The sequence below is a fragment of the Lissotriton vulgaris genome, chromosome 10 (genome assembly GCF_964263255.1).
Source record: "Lissotriton vulgaris chromosome 10, aLisVul1.2, whole genome shotgun sequence".
Classification (NCBI taxonomy): Eukaryota; Metazoa; Chordata; class Amphibia; order Caudata; family Salamandridae; genus Lissotriton; species Lissotriton vulgaris.
The window spans coordinates 858068626-858090801 of NC_141698.1; the positions used below are offsets into that span (position 1 = coordinate 858068626).

Consider the following 22176-nt stretch of genomic DNA (forward strand, 5'->3'; position numbering starts at 1 on the left):
GTACAATAAGCATGTCATACAGTGGATACGCTTTATAGAAGATGTTTTTATTTTGTGGAGGGGTAATTTGGAAAGTGTCAACAATTTCCTAGCATGTATAAATAACAACCAAGAAAATCTAAGATTCACTTCTAATGTAAGTGCGAATGAAGCTGAATTCTTGGATGTCAAACTATACATTAAAGATGGCCGTCTTGTAACTAAACTTCACAGAAAGAAAACTGCTGGCAATAACATCTTGCATGCCAGCAGTTCTCATCCTCGACACACTATAGACAATATTCCGTTTGGGGAGCTGCTCAGGCTAAAAAAAAGAATTTGCAGTACTGATCATGATCTACAAGTCTGTACAAATGAAGCCCTTGACAGATTCAGATGTAGGGGATACAAAGAGTCAGTCTTAAATACTGCCATCCAGAAAACCAATGCTAGAACCCGTGAGTCTCTATTTACTAACCATGAATCAATAGTGCCAACTGATTCAGGGGGGGATCAAACTCCCAGGCTTATTACCGGGTACAGCAACCAGGCCAGACAGATTAAATCTATCATAAAACAACGCTGGCTTGTTTTGAAAACTGATTTGGTTCTGGCCCCCAGGCTTCCAGACAATCCTGTGGTGACTTATCGGAGGGGACCCTCCTTTAAAACCCAGATCAGTCACGAATTCCCTGAGCTAGCCAAACAAGATGATTGGTTGAAATCCCGGCCGGGATTCAAGCGTTGCTCGACTTGTAGAGCTTGCAAATTTGGAAAAAACACCTCCCAATACTTGACACCGTTCAGTCCAATTGCCAAAAACATCAAGGGCACATTTAACTGTAAAACTGACTTTGCTGTCTATATTCTGACATGCACCTGTGGCCTTAGGTATGTGGGCAGCACAAAGCTACAGGTGCATGCCAGAATACTCCAGCAGTTACGTGTCATCGTTAATAACGATGGCACTTATCCCGTTGCCAGACATTTCAAAGCAATACACAATAACAACTTACAATGCTTGGAATATTATGTCATTGCCTCTGTAACTAAATCTAGACGGGGTGGCGATAGGGAAAAGATGCTCAGAAGACTTGAGTCACAATTTATCATTGAGTTAGACAGCAGATTCCCTAATGGATTGAACACAACGGAGGACTTACATGTTTTTTTAAAACCAATCTTTATTCAATGTTTTATTAATGGCCATTATCTGCTTTTTCTGCCTCTACCCTGCAAAGTTTTTTATGAATTCTATTACACACACTGTATATTATTCCCTTTTTTTTAGTATTACATGCACAATTGATTTTTTCATTATTCACTGGTTTAATGGATTCACATTACTTTTCCCATTTAATTTTTGGGACATAGACATTAAGACACATTTTTTAGTTTGTTTCCCCTTTTCTGAAACACATATGGAGAATACCTTTTGGAAGGTGGTCGGTAGTAGTTGCTTTGTCTAAATATATAGAAACAAATACATTGTGAATCACTGTGCTTCACATTGCTGGTACATTTTGTATTGCATTCATGCAGTTAGTTAAAAGGTTGCAAAAAACTAAATACAGAAGATATTTGTATATGGTCATATGCCTATCATCAGGTTCTATGAATTAAGAAGCTTAGATGATTTTAAACATGAAATTATTTATAAATTATTTATAAATATTTATATTTATATTTATTTATATGCTATGTTTGCACAGAATATTTTGCATTATTTGCACAATTGCATTTGCACTTTATCTACGCGCATTGCACTTTTCAATGACATATGACAACAGTTACATTGTATCTCTGTTTACATTGCAATCTATTGTAAAAGCGCATTTATGCGGATATCACGGGTCAATGTAAATGGACTCTGACAGTATTTTGTTTAACATTGCAACTTAAAAAGGAAATGTTTACATAATTTTGGTAACAAAGTGTAAATATTTTAATAACACCTCCCTCTATTTGATCTGTGTATATATATCAAATTGTGTTGTGGAAAACAGACTATCTAGGTCAGCAATATGTAGTGTGTCCTTAGTTTTTACTTTTCAATCACACGGTGTTGCAAATGGAAAAAAAAAAAATCACTAATTGAATTCGTGCAATGTACCCTTTAAAAGGGATGTTCTTTCATTTACCTGACGATCTGTGACCAGTGGCGGCTGGTGACATTTGGAAGTGGTGGGGCGAAAAGGTTTGGGATGAGTGCCCTGTGGCAAGCAAGCAAACCTGACAGTAATAAATAGGGTTCAGGGGGTTCTTCCTCTGAGAACATTTTGAAAAAAGACTGGGAAAATGGTGTATTTAAAAGCAAATCTGAGAAACGGAGAAGGCCAATAAAGCAAATGGTTAAAGTGTAGTTATCAGGCATGACATTCATAAAAACATTTCATATGATAATGATGTGGGTAACCGGTTATTCATTATAACCACAGAACTTCATAAGAAACTTTGAAATAATAATGATGAAGTTGGTCATAGAATAGAATATTCATTGTTACCAGCAGAGGAATAAACGGAAGTGGCACCATGTGTTACTGCAATATTTAAAGCCTAAGGCTTTAGATATTGCTGCAACTATTATTTAATACATGAACACACAAAACGCAATCAATGCAGGTCATTGCTGTGGTGCAAAAACAACGTGTTTTTTTCTGTTTGCTGCTTATTTCATGAATACCTGTGTAGTTTAGGCAACAACCGAAAATCTGAGGCCCATCTGATGATCAGAGTTCGCAAGTGCGTGCATGAAAAATAAATAAATTGGTGGTGTATTGCTCAGAGAAATAGAGACAGACAGACATACACTGATGCACACGCTCGTGCCAATCTCACAGTAACATGCCCCACAGTCTCTGCCTTTGTGAATATTTCTAAAAGGCAAAAGGGGCTTAATTTGACAGCAAGATGTTACCAAGCGCGAAGAATGGCCTTGAAAATTGCTACTGCCCACCCCTATTTACACACAGATAATCCACCTGAAGCAAATCCCACTAATATTCTAATGTCAAACAAAACGGGCCTACCCGGGACAGCCTATTTGAGACTTTACTTAATTCTTTGAAAATGGGTTTTCCTGGACCGTAGCCGCCGCCGGTTCTAGAGATCTGCTGCAGGATGGGAGGGAGGGAGGGGGGTGGGGGAGAGTTGTAATCTGCGGACTGCCGAGGAAGAAGAGAATGTGGGAAGGTAGTAGATGTGAGGCAAGGCCACAATATCTTTTTTTTAAAGGCAGCGAAACCAAGACAAAATCTTTTTTTTTTAAAAATAACACTAACCTACAGCCTGATACAATATGTGAAAACGCTGGTGCTCGTGCCATCCCATGATCGAGGCTAGGTCCACAAGTCTGTTTCTGGCTGCTTTGGATTTCACATGGGTGAAGTGCTGCAGTTTAAAAGTGTCACCCACAAAGCGCAACGCGGGAAGCAATCACCTTAAGTCTGCGCAGATTTGATTTCTCTGCTTTCCGTCTGTTTACAGCCTCTACCCCGCCCTTTCTCATCTCGTCACAGTGACGAGTTGAGAAAGGGCGGGGTGACCATATTCTCCACTCCCTGATTGACGTGAAGCCCCGGGATTACAGGGCTTCACTGCAAAACGCCCAGGGTAAATTTGATCCCAACGGCATCAGGGGGTGGAGACTGCTCTGCAACTCCATGTCTTTGCGAGCTGATGACCTCACAGACCTCAGGGCTGAGAGATCGTCAGCCGGCAAATGCTGAAGACTTTGCTCATTGAGCGTCAGCGTTAATGCAGACTGCAGTGCCATCTTACACAGTGAGTGGCAGGCAGTGTGCAGCAGTCCCGGCCCTGGAAAAAAAAAACTAATGATGTGTGATCTGTGTTAAGGCTGTGGCTGTGTGGATTTTCTTAAGGCAAAACTCTTTGCCTTTATATTGTTAATGCCAGCTAAAGTAAAGGGGGCGGAGCCCCGACGCCCTCAACGAGAAACCGCCACTGTCTGTGACCAAGGGCGGACGCCCGAAACGCGTCAGATTTGGTGAACTTTCCTTATTAATAAAACTTGCCGAAAGAATACTGGGACTCGTGTGGTTTTTCCTCGTTGCTACCTGCCTGGTAGTTTTATGGTGAGAGACTACTGTTCTTGTATATATATATATATATATATATATATATATATATATATATATATATATATATATATTTTTTTTTATAAACATTTTTTTATATTATAACCTAGTTATAGTTAGGACCTATTATCAATAGGAAATCCGCAACATTCTATTTGGAATAACTTTGGTGCCGGTTGACGAATCTGCGTGACATTTTCCAAACTTTTGGCCAGCTCCGGTCCGCTCATATCCTGAAAGTTTCACGATGGTTCATCAAGCGGGGACTGAGGAAAAAAGGGGGTCCCAAAACGCGTTTTCCCCATGCAATTTCCCCTCAGGATCTTTAGCCGCAGCTACAGCCCGAACTGCTGAACGGAATTACACCAAATTTGGCAAAGAGGTAGTCCTTGGTTCAGACTCGTGCCTTTTGCTTATTTGGTGTAAAACCGTTCAGTAGTTCCTGAGAAAATTACAGTTAAATGTACATATATATCTATGGGCTCGGAGGGTCCACGTACCCTAAGTGAAGCCTACGTGCACCCTGCCGTGCACGAGCTGTATTTGAATTGGCTGTCAACACTCCAAACCAGGAAGTGTTGGCAGCCATCTTGTGCCTGCTCAGGGGGTCCCACAAGAACCCCCATGGCCCAAAAAAGTTTTTTTTTTTTTTTTTTAATTGTGGGATGCATGTAGGATCCGCGCATCCTACCAATAAAAAAAAAGAAACGTGGTCTCCCATGCTAAATATTTTAATTTGCCCCCAGGGGGCCAAATCCTGGGAGCATTTTTAAAACAATAGTGTGGAGGGAATCCCAATCCCCCCCACACTGCCCTGGGGACCACCACCTCCCGGGGCTGTAACTTAATATATGTGGGGGGCTCATGGGGTCCCCCCGCAGCTCCGGGGACCACCACCCCCGGGCTTGTTTAAAAAGGGTGGGGGGGCTGTCAGGCCCCTCCAGCCCTGGGGACCACCACCCCCCCGGGCTTTAAAATATTAGCTGCGGGGGCTCTGAGGCACCCCAGCCCTGGGGACCGCCACTCCCTGGGGCTCCAATTTAATATATGCGGGGGGCTCATAGGGTCCCCCCGCAGCCCCGGGGACTGCCAACCCCTGGGGCTACTTTGTAATGGGTGGGGGGGCTCTCAGGCCTCCCCGGCTCTGGGGACCGCCAACCCCCCGGGCTCGAATTTAATTTATGCAGGGGGCTCGCGGGGCCCCGCCCGCAGCCCCGAGGACCGACTCCCCCAGGGCTATTTTGAAATTGGTGGGGTGCACTGAGGCCCCCCAGCCCCGGGGACGGCCACCCCCGGGGCTTAAAAATATTTGAGAAGGGAGGCTCTGAGGCCCCCCCCAGCCCCGGCTTCTAAAGAATGTGGGAGGGGGGCCACACGGACCCACTCCTGGAGCCCTCGATGACCCTGGGGACCACCCCCCCAGGGCCGGCTCATGTAGTGTTCCGGGGTGCCCACCCCGGGACACTGCTGTTTTCAATGGCAGGGCGGGAGCCTCGCGGCTATTGAAGCGAGCGCAGGGAAACCTGCTCTCGCTTCAATAAAGCAAAGCAGATTGCTTTTCCATAACGGGAGCAGCATGTTAGCTGCTCCCCATATGGAAAAGCAATGCCGGCTCCTGCAGGAGGCGGGGAGCCGGCTTGACCGTGGGTGGATTAAGGACCCCCCCACGGTCCCCAATGGTGAGGGTCAGCCCTGGGGGATGGTGTCCCCGGGCCTAGTAGTGGCCCGGGAAGGGGGCCATGCTTCCCCCCTCCCCAAAAGGAACATTTTTTAAAAAAGGGCCGGCCCCGGGGGATGGGTTCCCGGGGCCTTACGTGGCCACAGGAGGGGGGCAGGGCCGCCCTCCTCCTAATAAAAAATAAAAAAAAAGGCCCATGCCCCGGGGGATGAGGTCCCCGGGGCAGACTATGGCCTCAGGAGGGAGGCCAAGGGCCCCCTTCCAAATATTTTAACTAAAAATAAAAATATTGGGGGCAAGCCCTGGGGGATGGGGTCCCCAGTAAAAAAAAATAGAAATAGAAGGGGGGCTACACAAACCCCCTTCTTAAAAAAAAATATTAGAAAAAACGGGATCGCCTTATTGCCCCTTTATTGCAGAGGAGGAACAAATGCCCCTTGAAAACTAGCCCACCAGGTACCTCCAGTATGTGCCAGGGGGCTGCCTTGCAGAGAGGTGTTCTGATGCCATGCCCCATTTTACACCTCTCTGCAACGCAGCTCTGTGGCGCTTACTGGAGGTAGCTGGTGGGCTAGTTGCATCCCAGGGACCCTCAGTATTCAAGGGGAGTTAATCCCCCAACTTAAAATGCACCACGGAGCGTGTTTGCACAGTGGTGAACAGAGGGGGTGGAGCCTGAGTTCATATGTGCAAACATAAGTTGGGGAATTAATTCCTTGTCAATACTGAGGGTCCCTGGGGGCCAACTTGCCAACCAGGTACCTCCAGTAAGCGCCACGGAGCTGTGTTGCAGAGTGTTGTAAAAAGGGGCGTAGCCTCTGAACACCTTTCTGCAACGCAGCCACCTGGCACATACTGGAGGCACCTGTTGGGCTAGTTGGCCCCGAGGACCCACAGGGTTGAGGAGGAATTAATTCTCTAACTTAAAACGCGCCACACGGCGTGTTTGCAGACATATCACCTCAGACCATGACCCCTTCCTTCACCACTGTGCAAACGCGCCCTGTGGTGCGTTTTAAGTTGGGGAATCAATTCTCTTTCAATACTGAGGGTCCCTGAGGGCCAAATAGCCCAACAGGTTTCTCCAGTATGTGCCAGGGAGCTGCGTTGCTGACAGATGTTCAGAGGCTACGCCCCTTTTTACACCTCTCTGCAACTCAGATCTGTGCCTCTTACTGGAGGTACCTAGTGGGTTAGTTTGACCCTAGGGATCCTTAGGATTGAAGGGGACTTAATTGCTCAACTTAGAACGGTGACAGGGCCCGTTTACACAGTGGTGAAGGGAGGGGACGAGGTCTGACGTGATGTGTGCAAACACGCCCTGTGGCATGCTTTAAGTTGGGGAATAAATTTCACTTCAAACTTGAGGGACCATGGGGCCAAGAAGCCCACCAGGTGCTTCTAGAAAGCGCCACTGTGCTGCATTGCAGAGAGGTGGTGCAGGCCGTGCCCCTTTTTACATCTCTCTGCTACGCAGCTCTGTGGCGCCTACTGGATGTACTACGAATTCTGATTTACTCACATGTTATCAGGAGAGACCTCAGTGCTGCATGTTTGAGCCCAGTACAGATCTGGAAAAATAATTCTAACTGTACTTACCAGTAACTTGTATTTCCTTCCATAGGAATCCATTGTCTGGTTTTCACCTGAAAAGTTTCGAAGTGTCTATCTATTTTCACAAACTAGAAATATTCCTAAAAAATCGCCTGTATGATTAAACGCATTCTTGAAACTGTTTACATGAGCTGCACCAATGCTGGATCCAGGATCTACCACTGAGTAAGAAAAAGTAACGATAACAGTACTTACCTGCTAAGTGAATTTCCTCCCATAGAATAACATTGGTGATTCTATGTGAAAATATTTCCAAGTGTCAACTTTTAAAATACAATAATATTCCTTAAAAATCACTACTGTAACCAAGACACTTTTACTCAACTGTTTACAGGAGATGTCACAGGACTGAATCTAAGATCCAGTCCTGTGGTTAGAAAAGTAATCCATAAAGTAACTAATTGCATTTAACTAGAAATTCACATTGAGCTCAATGTTGTATTCTGTTAGAAATTGAGTTGCCCATTGCAACAACTGTAACTACTGTACTTAAAAGTCTATTTTCTATTTGCAAAGTATTTAAACTAAAGTAATTCATTCTGAGAAAGTATATTTTGTAATGTAATTATAATGTAATTGTAATGTGATTTAAAAAATAAAATATCTAAAAATAAATAGTTTAAAAAAATGTAGTAAATCAGTATCAAGAAAATAAATATAACAATTAATACATTTAAAAATTGTCATTTACAAAACGTTGAAATTCACAGAAAAAAACATAGGTTTCAGACATGGTATAGTTAGGAATTAGCATTCAAAAAAACTTGCAATTCACTGAAAAACAATAGGTTTTAGGGGTGTTATAGTTAGCTGGACAGTTCACTTGTACAAAACCATTGAAATTCCTACGTTATAGTGAGTTGTACTAAGTATAATTTGCGCGCCCGCAATCCACTGCTGATGATGTCACATATTACATCATTCATGACATGGTCAGTGACATCACTGATGACATCTCATATGACATCACTGATGGCATCACTGATGACATCATCCACGTGGCAATCTGATACATCTTATCAGACACTAGTATAACCTTTCAACGCTCATTATAAAAAATGGAGTACCATATTTGAAACCATTGACACACCAATACCAATTTCTAAAAACCCACTCAGTGATTCCTACATCTACACACACATCTAAACACTTACCTATAAATTCACTCATCCACGTTAACAAAGATCAATAGAATACTATTAAATATACTTATACACCTACATCGACATTACACACCAGCACACATACTATTCACTTATGCAGTCATCCTACTCAATTATGCAAACAATTGATCATACTTACATTTACTAAGCTACACACGTATACAAACACCACTTTATTGATTCATATAGATAGTAAAACATACGTAGGGTCCCATTAGGATGGCGGGCGGACCCGACGTAAAACTGCACCGCCCGCCATAAGGGTGGCGGTCCCGTGGGGGCCATTAGGATTCGCCCACCACACTGACGGGCGCATCCCGCATTTTTTACATTGCGGCGGGCGGTGCTGAAAGCACCGCCCGCCGCAATGCTAAAAATGCACATTGTGCACTTCAATGCGCAACATGACAGGCACCATGAAGTGCACTGAAAAAAAACATACGTTTCCAGGAGTGTTATAGTTAGCTGGACATTTCACTCGTACAAAACCATTAAAATTCCTCCGTTATAGTTAGCTGTACTCACTATAACTCATGCGCCCGCAATCCACTGCTGATGACGTCACATATTACATCATTCATGACATGGTCAGTGACATCACTGATGACATCACTGATGACATCTCAAATGACATCACTGATGACATCACTGATGACATCATCCACATGACAATTTCTGATATTAAACATATTTTATTTGAATGTCCCACCACCTATCAATTTTGGTAACTAGCCTGGAAACAAATTAACTCTATTTTTTCATAGACATATACCATTCTCCTTTACTCATTTATACTAGATACAGCGAATACTGTCCCAATGTCTCTAATTATTAAACAATATTCTTTTTTTTCTCCCGTAGCCATTTTTTTTTGATTCCTCAGTTTTAAAGACTTTCATACATCAACAGTTAACTGATGAAGTATCTAAACCTCCTTGAATACATTTTTTTTTATTAGAGCTTCCATTCTAATAGTAATATGTTTTGCTTTTTTGGTTCTGTGATAATATGTACTCTATGATTTATGTAATTCCACTACTGTTTTTCAAAATTATGATACCTTCATAAGACGTGCTTTTATTTTTGCCATTTCTATTTTATTTCTCCCTTCCCCCTTATCCTGTTTTCTACATATAATTGCAAATATTTTCCTGTTCTATCTTATTATTATTCACATTTTTTCAGCACATTGTTATTATATTGTGAAATTGCTGTTTGTTATTTCCGTTTTTCCTACTTAATCACCTTTACTTTTTAAACTTAAAAAATATGACTTAACTGATATGTCTGCAGCGTCAGCAATACTACTCGTACAGAATAAATGGTAAAACGTGTTACAGTTGAACAGCAACAATCTTAAACTAATGTTTTGTAATATAGCATAATACCCAGTAGGACGTAACAATAGGTTGTAAGGTATTTAGATACTCTAACCAGGGAGAAGTAAGAGAAGAGAAGTATCTTCTAGTTGTTGTAAAACCTGCTCCACTAGCCAGTATGCTGTGAATGTATACATGTATGTGTATGCGTCAGTCCTAGATGAATCCCAAACCTGATAATCATGATTTTACTTGAGGGCAAAAACCGAGTAGGGAATAGGGATGGAAAAAAAAGATGAATACCCCCAATTCAGAAACTGCAACTTCTTCACAAACAATACTGGATTTTAGGGTAATGGTGGTAAAGCACTGCTCTGTAGCTTCCCAGACTCCACATTAGGCCCTGTTAAGGGCATCCTACATGCTGCAGCAAATCTCAGCCACTGACGCACTGTCTTCAAATCCAGCTACATCATTTAAAAAGCCATCACAGCCAGTATCCCTATTCATCCTGAAAACAGGAAAGAGTTAAAGCACCTCTTTAAGGAACACTAGATCCCAGCTGCCTCTCCTACCACTTTTTGACTGTATGGTTGACTCTGCAAAGAAAATCAGTTGTTGGAGTCTATCAAATTGGTTGGAACGTTATTAATTAGTTATTAATTGGTTATTAATTGGTTATTAATTATTAATAATTAATTGGTAAATATGTTAATGGTGTTTTTTAAGAGTGGGTTGTGGGTTTATAGGGGAGTAGGGTTGGAAGTAATTAAATTATAATTCATTCATTACATTTTTTTATGAATTAATATTTGTGTATTTTATATTTTATATTGTAAATTGTGGTAAATAATTTGTTATTTATTAATGATTAATTGGTTATTAATTGCTAACAATTAGTTGTGTATTTAGAGGGAGTAGTGTGGCAAGTAGTTAAAAATTAATATAATTTTTTTATTTTTTCAGATGATATTTATTTATTGTTATTTTATAGTGTTAATAGTATGAATTAATGTATTACTCATTGCTTTTACTTTTATTGTTTATTGTTATTAGTTCATTAATTAATTGTTAAGCAACCAAGTTATTTATGTCATGTTTTACAATAGTGGTGGTGTTCTTTATAGGGGTATTTGGTGAGAGGTAAATTATTTTTTATTATTTAAGTATTTGTTAATTAATGTTTATTATTTTTCTGGAGTGGGAATACTAAATTATTCCCCTCTGCTATCCAACACTTTCCCTACTGTTTCACTTGCTTGAGTGGGAATAGTAAATTATTCCCCTCCACTATACAACACTTTCTCTACTGTTGCACTCACTGGAGGAGGAATAGTATATTTTACCCCTCCACTAGCCAACGCTTTCCCTACTGTTACACTTGTTGGTGTGGGAATGTTAATGTATACCTTTCTGCTATCCAACACTTTCCCTACTGTTGCACTCACTGGAGTGGAAATAGTATTTTTTACCCACCCGTTATCCAACACTTTCCCTACTGTTGCGTTTGATGGAGTGGCAATAGTAATTTTTACCCACCCACTATCCAATAGTTTACATACTGTTGCTCTCACTGGAGTAGGAATAGTAAATTTTACCCCTCCACTATCCAACACTTTCCCTACTGTTACACTTGTTGGAGTGGGAATATTAATGTATACCTTTCCGCTATCCAACACTTTCCCTACTGTTGCACTCACTTGAGCGTGAATAGTAATTGTTACCCACCCGCTATCCAACACTTTCCCTACTGTTGCATTTGCTGGAGTGGGAATAGTAATTTTTACCCACCCGTTATCCAACACTTTCCCTACAGGTGCACTCACTGGAGTCGGAAAGGTAATGTTTACCCGCCCTCTATCCAACACTTTCCCTACTGTTGCAATTTCTGGAGTGGAAATAGTAATTTTAACCCCTCCGCTATCCAACACTTACCCTATTGTTACACTCCGTGGAGTGGGAATAGTAAATCATTCCCCTTTGCTATCCAACACTTTCCCCACTGTTGCAATCTTTGGAGTGGGAATAGTAATTTTATCCCCTACGCTATCCAACTTTTTCCCTACTGTTATAGTTAATGTAGTGTAAAATATTTTTTACAAAGAAATATTAATTTTAATATTTTAATGGATTATATATATTTGTTTTTTATATTTATAATACAGATTTATGTATATGTATATATATGTATGTATAATTTTGATTATGTTTCTTACATTTTATAATTAAATTAAATAATTATTTATTGATATTATTAAGTTAATATATAGAATGTTTTTAAATATGTTCAATTTATTTAATATTACATTTATTAATTATCATTTTAACTTTTTCAAATAATTCTAATTATGTTTTTAATAATTATATTTATTATTTGCTTAATTTTATATTATTTTTAAGACATTTAAAAAAAAGATACTTTAATCAACAATATTTTAAACTACTATATTTTGGTTTCGATATTTTTGTACTTACCTTTGTAGAGATAGGATGTTGATATTCTGTCCATCGAAACATTATAGACGCATCACAGTAGTTGTCTTAATTAATGTCAGTTTCCCACAAGACCAAAGGACTAAAGATACCCTACTTGATTTGTGCGACTCATGATTTAGTGCCACACTTCACAATGACATTACAAAATGGGCCTCTTCACAATCACATCACACAGAGGGCCTCGTTACAAGAAGTCTGATAATTAGAGGGGCCAGGCACTGCCCGGATATAACGACTGCGGACATTAACTCCCTTTCGCAACCCTTCCCAGGGTTTAGTACCAGAATACCGTTGTCAGAATGTAGTCCTAAATAAATATTGCTTTCTAAACGGTGTTACATTTTTTTTTTACACATTGGAGTTAAAAACGCAATATCTACACCTAATGGGATGATATTTTTCTAAAACATATTTCGGGCCAAATAGTTATGTCAGGCAATATTTATGACTACTTTATTTAGAGATAAAACTCCTCCTCCCACACAATTACCGGGATTCACAAGTTACTGAGCCTGGAATCAGGGAACATTTGAGGGACCTCGAATTACTGTCTCCAATTCACATTTTCACCTTTTCTGAGGCTATTTTCCTCCACACTTCCCTCCTGCTTCCAGCTGTGCATGGAGGTGAATTTGGATTTACCAAGTGTGTACCTGCACCCAGTCCACCTTGCAACTGGGAATGTTAGTGCTGCCTGAGGGACACCTCCCGCCCGACTTGCAAAGCCTGAGTCCACCGCACAGTACATGGACTCTACATCAGAATCAAGGGATATTCAAAACACCTACGCTGGACGACGGGTTGACCATGGACTGACACCACTCCACAGCTTCCATGGTGCAAGATCTCAGTGTTTCTGTACGTCCGTGGTAGAAGAGCCTGGTTGTAATAGTTTCATAACAGCAACCGGGGCTTCAAAAAGAACAGAAGAATTTGCAGTTTCAGAAAACGCATTACCAAAAAGAAACAACAAAGCAATTTTTGACACACTCTAATCATGTCAAGCACAACAAATACTTCAAAACGCCATGAATCCCATTTTCTGAAGCTTGTATACAGACAGAAAAAGTGTCAACAGGTCATTTGCTCCGTGTATTTGTGTTTATGGAGTTTTGTGAACCATAAGGATGCCCTTTCCATAATTTGCAAGTCTAGACAATAGCCTTTGGTTCACTGGATTTAAAAAACACATTCTGCTCTCCGTGCATCTTCCATTATCTGCGGTAGCTGGAAGGGATTTTTAACTGCCTGTCTCATCACCTCTGACGTCAGTCCCAAAGCTCATCGAACTTAACCCACTTACCTCCCCTGTAAGAGTGTTTGAGAACATTTGCGCATGGATCTTAGGCACTCTCAGGAATACTAACTACTCAGGTTCTGTAGTCAAGCCTGAGCCCTGGCAACAGCATGCCCTTAATTGCTTTGACACCAATGTTGTACTGCTTTACCTGTTTGCTGTAAAAGCTGCTCAAACGCTCTCATTTTACAATCTTCTCTCTCCTGTCATTCCTTGTGAATGTACACCGCAACAAAGCGCCACATCCACTCAAGGAATATGCCGCTGTGAGAGGGAGCAAGTCATGGCTTATGATCTTCAAAAGCACCTCTTGGTCCCAGACCCCTAAAAGGCCTGCTGGAACCACAAAGCCCTCTCCTCCGATGATCTCGCTCCGCAGAGCCACCCGAGCAACATCTTTAATACTGCTGCAGCTATGGCTATGCCACAGTTCTCAGGGGTGCAAAGGGCCTCATCTCACATCCTGTGGTCCTAAGAATATCTTCCTCCCAGGTTAGTCCAAGCTCCCACCAGGAAGATCAACCCAATGATGTTACCACTGCATCACTGATGTACTGTGTGATGTACAGATTTCCATAGGGCTGTAGAGCAGTGGAAAAGAAACAGCTTCTGTCTTTAACTCTGTCGGGCAGCTTGTCAGGAGTTCAGGTCAGGAGCAAGTTGGGAAAGGCTCACAGATAACATTACACACTTTAAGATCTTCTCAAACTCTTGGGACGCAATCACAATGGCACCAGATCGCTTCTCTCTTTACTCACAGAATCATAGATTTAGAAAGGGAAGGGACTCAGATGGTGAAAGACTAGGACACGGCACGTAAGAGACACAAGACTGTTGACCACTATGGTGGTTGGAACTTCCTGGACCAGAGGTTTACATACGGATTAAAGGTACTAGAATCAATAATCTGCCACAAGACACCCATATTTCTTTGTCCGGCAAAATTGTGTGGCTGTAACTGCTTACCGCTTTGGCTCAGTTTTTACATTCAAACTTGCGGCCTACCACCTTTGTTAGTTCCCAAATTTCAGTACCGGACAGGCTCACAATTCCCCTTCTGGGGTGCTACCTTAACTATATAAAGATCTATAAATATGTAAATGTGTTTTCGACCCAATACCCGTCTATTGCTGTAGTGGAGATTTCTGTCCTGGGAATCAGTGTTGGAATAATGGTCGGCGTCTGGTCTTATTACTGCCAACACCGCCCTGGATCAGGGTAAGCTTCTCCCTCTGATAAAGGACCCTTCCTACCTGCGACAACTCCTCTTTGGTACATTCTTATTAACTTCCACCTTATTCAGAACTTATTCCATCTGTTGCCCGAGACTGCTGTCAGACCAGTCCATGCCAAGTATGCTTTACCATGCAGCATTCTAGAAAGCTTTCCTCTGCCTTTTTGTCTCCTTCCCCATTTCCCTCTGGCCATGTATTTGAATTCTTGACACCTTCAGAAAGAGGCAGGAAAGGCTAGCTTTCTCAGCAGTTCTCCATCCTTGGCCCGAGCATGACACAGCCTTATGAAACCTGCCCTCCAGTGCACCATCCTTTCCCTCTCTACTCCAGTGGCCTCGCAATCTTGCAGATCACCCAGACGACAGCACTGGGTGCTGGACATGAGGGCAGCTCTTCAAAACAACATACTGAAGCCATCCTGGCTCTCAGATGGTTAGTAATAGTATTCATTAAAGAGGCTTCAAGAGTCGTGCTTAGCACATTACCAGAGATAAATCATTTAAATGAAAGCGATTTAAAGAATTTGGGGCCAGATGTTCAACCCTTCTTTGTGGCCACAAATGCGAGATCCTCCCGTTTGCGACCGCAAAAAAGGGTAATTGAATGCTATTTTGCCTGTCACTGACTCGCAAAATAGCATTTGTGACTCCCGCTATTAGGAAGGGGCGTCCCTTCCTATTAGTGAGTCAACAAGCCAACATGCTGATTTGCGACCACATTTACAGTCGCAAAACACTCGAAGTTTACCACCTACTTCAAGTAGGTGGTAACCCACCCCCAAACGGGAAAGGGTCCCCTGTTTCCCCTTGTGAGTATGTGAGAAAATATTTTTAAGAGCATGCAACGGTCCCAGGGACCAGTAGCTGCCCTTAAAAAAATGAAACTAAAAAGTTTCATTTTTCTTTTTAAATGCATCCCGTTTTCCTTTCAGGAAAACGGGCTGCATAAAAAAAAAGACTGCTTTATTTAAAAGCAGTCCCAGACATGGTGGTCAGGCCACCATCCCTGAGAGTGCTAGCCAATCCCAATGGGGTCGCAAATTGCGACAGCCTCATCATTATTCATGGGGCATGCAATTTGCGACCCCATTGGGTATCGCAAACAGTGTAGGAGACACTGTTATACATCGCGTTTTTTGCGAATCGCAAATTGATGGGTCATACATCTGGCCCCTGATGTTTTCCCATCGCATCCTTACTCTGGTCTACCTTCCTATTGCTGCCTCAGCTGGTCTGATGGTAAAGGGCACTGCTCTATCACACCAGGTAACTTACTGAGTTAGAACCTGATTTATTGCAACAAGCAAGGCCAATAACCAGTCTCAAATTTTACTTGGTTCTTGATACTTCAATTCGACTTTCCAGAACTTAGTAAGAAAGTACATAACCTTTCCATACTTTTCAATTATCGAAAATGGCATGTATCTGTAACTTTTCAAGTTATAAACTTAACCAAGCACTGGTCTGGGTGTACAAGGAGTTATAACAACCCTGTTGTTCATTAATACGCTGCATTCTACAAACCGTATGTTTCATAAGGAGTCCCCACACTTCTCTTTCCTCACACAATTAATTAGTCAATCAAAGTCACCCTCTGTGTACATCTACAAACTGCAGGAGGAATGTTCAAGGAACAACACAAAGTGTTGTTCCTTGAAGCTAAAAAGCCAAGCTAAAAAGTGAAGCTAAAAAGCCATCAAATAGAATAAATGATCCATAGTGGAAAAGGAGCGACTTGTGTATTACCAAACACAAATATCTTACCGTCCATAAAGCTTGAAAAAGGCCAACTGAAGAGCAAGTTGCACAAATACATCAGGATGCATTTTCTTCGGCTTGACATGAGCTTTGCCAAAAGATGTGAATGCGTAAGCAATCAGCTGCAAGTCAGCTGCCTAGTAATATAAAATACAAATTACTAGAATCATAAAAAATGGCATATCCGATTATTACTTTTAATCTGGTCACCACAATACATGCAGCGTATTACCATGTGGTTCTGTTGCTTCATTGCTAGTTTTGGCTTCATGAATTGAAACCAGGTAACACATACATCTGACTTTCGAGGTAATCTCCCTGTTCCCACAGTACTCATTAAAAAAGATCTAAACGTGTATAGAGAAGGTACAATCCTAATGTATACGCCAGCAGCAGCCTTTAATGAGGTGTGTCCTGCATTTTCTACTCATTTTGGAATTGTCCTGATGTTTTTCGGACATAATAGTATCATGGGTCTATCTAAAGTGCCTGACATAGGGATACTATTGTTGATTACAGTTTGCGCCTGTTTGTTTTTAGGTGGTTTCCCCTAGCGGACTCTCCGGTCGCGGTGAAGCAACTAACAGCTCTCGTGTGATTAGCCTCGAAAAGTTAGCCAAGTCGTATACATTAGGATTGTACCTTCTCCCGGTGTCTACACGCGTTCAGTAAGTTGTGATGGTCGAACGTTTGTCTTTTGTTTTTGTTAAGATAATGTTATACAAAAAATTTAGGCAGAACATTTCTTTTATAGAGCGACGGATTAAATTCCTCTACACTGACAGACTTGAACACGACTGTTCTTTCACATTACTCTCTTGGTTTTAAGTGAGTATGATACATTGATTATTTTGATTAAATTCGGAGGTTTTTTTCTTAATTAATAGTTAGGGACTACAACTAACGTATATGTTGACATGCTATGAACTATGCATTTTTTGAAGAACCATACACATTTGAGTGATAGAATCCATTTTTCAGTTTTTTAGGTACCGCCCCTGACGAAGGGCCGGGTGGCCCGAAATGCATTGGGCAGGGAAAAATTACCAGTATCTTGTTGTAAAACAAACATTTATGTTGAAAGAAAGTTTTTTTAAATAATTCATGTACCGATGGTGTTTATGTACATAAAGTGTATATCACGTGGATAAACAAGACATGTTAGTAAAGATATGAAGTTGATAACACAGAAAATTTGTAGTGTTTTTCGTACATAACGTGTCAAATATGTGTTATAATTTGATGAATGTAGTAAGCAATTTCCTATAGTGGAATCGCAACAGTGCGCAGAGGGCAAGCGGCTACGCTTGATTTTTTTGTATGTTTATTTAATTGATGCAATTTGGACACAGCATCTCCTTCTGCAGCACGCGTAGCAGATTGTGTTTAAGAGATTAATTTTGAGTATTAGTATTCAAACCAAGGAGTGCCTTTCCCATCACTAACTGTTGTTTTGTACCCTGTCCACATGGATTGAGCACCCACCTATATAAAAAAGAATGTCGTTTGATGCCATAACTAGTCTGACGGATAATCGAGCTAATATTTTAGCATATACTAATGAACAAGCATCGGAAATATATTCCCTGATCCATGATGTAAGGTCCTTCAACGTGCAGGGGAGTAGCCTGTCACAGCAACTGAAACAGTTGGAATTTTTGACAAAGAGACAATTGAACCAGCGCCTCCATGCGTCCACTCTTGTGCAATATCACCGCGCAAAGAGGATTCCAAGAGGTCTCAGAATGCCCATTAAACCCATGCTTTTCCGTTTCCATATGAAAAAAGATTTTATGGACCGCTGGTATGCAGTGCTGAACAAATGTTCTTTGGATTTGATCCTTTTACTACTAGAGGAACTAGCAGTAGTAATCAAGGAAATTACAGATGAGATAACACTTATTGAATCAGACTTACAAGCCAGAATGGATTCTCAAGATTGGTCTAAATTCTTGGAAGAAATGAACGCGAGGATGGAGAAACATTCCAAAGAGATTCAAGAGGGTAAACTTAGGAAATATAAGCGAGATACACTTGATTATAAGTTGAATGAGGTGTACACGTGGGCGGAAGTGTACGCCCAAAGGAGAACCTTCATAAAACGCACACCTAACACGTCTTCCCAAGAAAGTGTAGCGACAGAAGGAGACACCAATACTAACAGGGCACCTCCAACAATAGTAACAACAGCACCAAGTGTATCAAATGCAACAGACAGCGAAGGAGCTGCCTCTTCCAAAACGTCTTTTTCCGCCCAGGACGCGGAGACCACCCAACCACCGGGAAAAACCAAAGGAAAACCAGGAGAGGCAAAGGAGGTAACAAAACCCAACCTGAGGAGTACCCGACTAACCTAGTGATTAACATCTCTACACAGAATCTTACAGTACAACAGACCAAAGTTCTCAATAAAGGATTGAATTTTGTACTGACTTATCAAACAAACCCACTTGAAATTGAAATTGATTTCTTCAGGTTCATGAGAATTTTGCGTCTAAGATATTTCTTTTCCAATCTTCCAGACCAAGGAATAGAGTCAGATCCACCAGAGTTTTTAGAGTTTAGACCTAAATCCACCTTCCAGGCACCGACATCACACAAGATTTTGGATGCTTTTGAGAATCTTGTGTTGAAAGACTTGAAAGACATTAAAACCAACAAAAAATGTCACCGGAATCTATCCAAATATGAGAGGGATAAACTAAAAGAACTTTCAGAAAATCCCAAGATACATATCCAACAAGCCGATAAAGGCGGTGCAATAGTGGTGATGGATCAGACATTTTATGAGACCAGAGTCAATGAACATATATCTGACATTCATACTTATTTGAAACTGGATAAAGATCCCATTAAGGAATTGAGAGAAACACTTGGGAAAATCTTGGATGTAGCTGAGGAGATGAAATGGATTAACACAAAAACAAGACAATTTCTCACAGTTCCATTTCCAAAACAGCCAGGTCTCTACATGCTGCCTAAAGTCCATAAACATCTTTCCAACCCACCATTTCGTCCAATTGTTACCGGATGTGGCACCATTTTCGAGCCTCTGGGGCAGTATATTGACCAATTTTTGCAACCTTTTGTACAGGCGTGGTACTCCTACACTAAAAACACAACACATTTCCTACAAAAACTCACAAAAGTTGTCATCAAACCAGGGATGTTACTATGCACTTTGGATGTCAAAGCCCTTTACACCTCTATTCCGCACACCGCAGGAATAGAGGCAGTTGAATGGGCTTTGTTGAAACAAGAGAATTTGCCTGTGAGCAAAGTCTTTCTATTGGAACTTTTGCATTTCAGCCTTCACCATAGCTATTTCAAATGGAACAATGCATATTATCTGCAAAACAAAGGTACCTCAATGGGCTTTTCTGGGGCCCCCGCCTATGCGAATACATATATGGCAAGGTTTGAAGACCAATTCATGATAACTGACAGAGACTGGACTGACAACACAGTGATCTATTGTCGTTATATTGACGACATTTTTTAAATTTGGCAGAACTCCAAGACATTGCTGGAACAAAAGATATCAGAATTGAACTCACATGATGAGAATATCCAATTCACGCATATCATTGACAACAAGGCCATCCCATACTTGGATGTATTAGTAAAATTGAGTGATGATACTTTGGAAACTGAGGTATACCACAAGGCCACAGATAAAAATACTGCTCTTGCATATAATAGTTTTCACTCCAAGAATCTGATTGATAACTTGCCATTTTCTTTAATGTTAAGAGCCAAAAGAATATGTTCTCAGGAGGAGACCCTTCAGACGAACCTAAACACCATTTACACCAAATATGTATCAAAAAAGTACCCAGTCACTGTATTGCAGACAGCTAAGGAAAAGGTTGACAAATTACCAAGAGAAACTTTGTTGCTCAAAAAAACCAGAGATCAAACACACCGTCAGGTTTTCGTGTCTAAATATTCAACTTGTTCGCAAGACATTAAGAAGAGTATTAATCGCCATTGGGAATTGTTAAGTAATGAGACAGACTTCAAGGAGTTGTTTACACACAAACCAATCTTCGCCTATAAAAGGTCTCGCAACATCAAAGAATTACTAAAATTTAATACCATGAAAACTCCAGGAAACTTCAAAGGAATGAAAAAATGCCAAAACTGCACCCATTGTAACAATGTGATAGTAACTGACACAGTGAAACACCCACACACTGGGGAAACCATCCCCATTAAGATCAATGCAGACTGCAATTCGATGAACGTGATATATGTCATCAAATGTCCGTGCGGATTGTTATACGTGGGGAAAACAGAGAGAAAAATAAAAACACGAATTTCAGAACATAAGAGTACTATCCGTAACAAAAATGTAAACAGCAGTTTGGCAGTACATTGGGATAAGAATAGACATACCATTGCCCAGTTAAAATTCCAGATACTTGAAATGGTCACCCCAACACCCGGGAAGAGTCTCACCAAGACATTATTACAGAGAGAAATCCACTGGATTAGAAAGTTACAGACACAAGATCCCAAAGGGATCAACGATCGAGTAGATCTTATTTGTTTTCTTTGATATTAGCACAGATCAGAACGCTCGAGGCCATTTGTCATTGTCATTTTCATTTTTTAAGTAAATAATCTGAATTTCTTAGCATCACATTGTATTGTATTCCTTTTCTCATGATCAATTGTATGTATGATTCTGTTTGCACATTTCACCACACCAAGATGGCGTTTCCACCGTGCATACACGTAATGACACTTCGTGCTCAGTAGTCCGTTGTTGATTTTTATCCCCGTTGCGCCCAGCTATACGTCATCATAATGAGCGGCTTTATTTGACGGAGCGTTCTGATTCTTTTGCACACCGAGCGCTTGGGTCTGCGAGGAAGGAGAGAGGGTCGACCGGAGTATTCAAAGCTTTTGCCTTGGGCAGAGAAAGGTACATATCACTAGAGATAGGATTGAGTAGATATCGTTTTGATTTACCACGCTCTGACAGACTGATGTTAAATTTTGTTGTTATTTGCAGTTTCCTCCAAAACCCGGTTTGGTATAGTTACGTAGAGATCTTATTGACCGTTACTGCCAGCAGCAGCCTTTAATGAGGTGTGTCCTGCATTTTCTACTCATTTTGGAATTGTCCTGATGTTTTTCGGACATAATAGTATCATGGGTCTATCTAAAGTGCCTGGCATAAGGATACTATTGTTGATTACAGTTTGCGCCTGTTTGTTTTTAGGTGGTTTCCCCTAGCGGACTCTCCGGTCGCGGTGAAGCAACTAACAGCTCTCGTGTGATTAGCCTCGAAAAGTTAGCCAAGTCGTATACATTAGGATTGTACCTTCTCCCGGTGTCTACACGCATTCAGTAAGTTGTGATGGTCGAACGTTTGTCTTTTGTTTTTGTTAAGATAATGTTATACAAAAAATTTAGGCAGAACATTTCTTTTATAGAGCGACAGATTAAATTCCTCTACACTGACAGACTTGAACACGACTGTTCTTTCACATTACTCTCTTGGTTTTAAGTGAGTATGATACATTGATTATT

General features: G+C 41.0%; 1 protein-coding gene across 2 annotated transcripts in view; it reads right to left on the reverse strand.

Moving 5' to 3' along the window:
• The window catches only part of LOC147688907 (peroxisomal carnitine O-octanoyltransferase-like), a 633161-nt gene that overhangs the window by 128958 nt on the left and 482027 nt on the right, over positions 1–22176 (reverse strand). For both annotated transcript variants that reach the window (XM_086941804.1, XM_086941803.1), the window contains exons 12-13: positions 16642–16772; positions 13135–13258 (exon numbers count right to left, since the gene is read on the reverse strand). In XM_086941804.1, coding sequence (XP_086797930.1) covers positions 13135–13258; positions 16642–16772 — 255 coding nt within the window. The remainder of the gene's footprint in view (positions 1–13134; positions 13259–16641; positions 16773–22176) is intronic.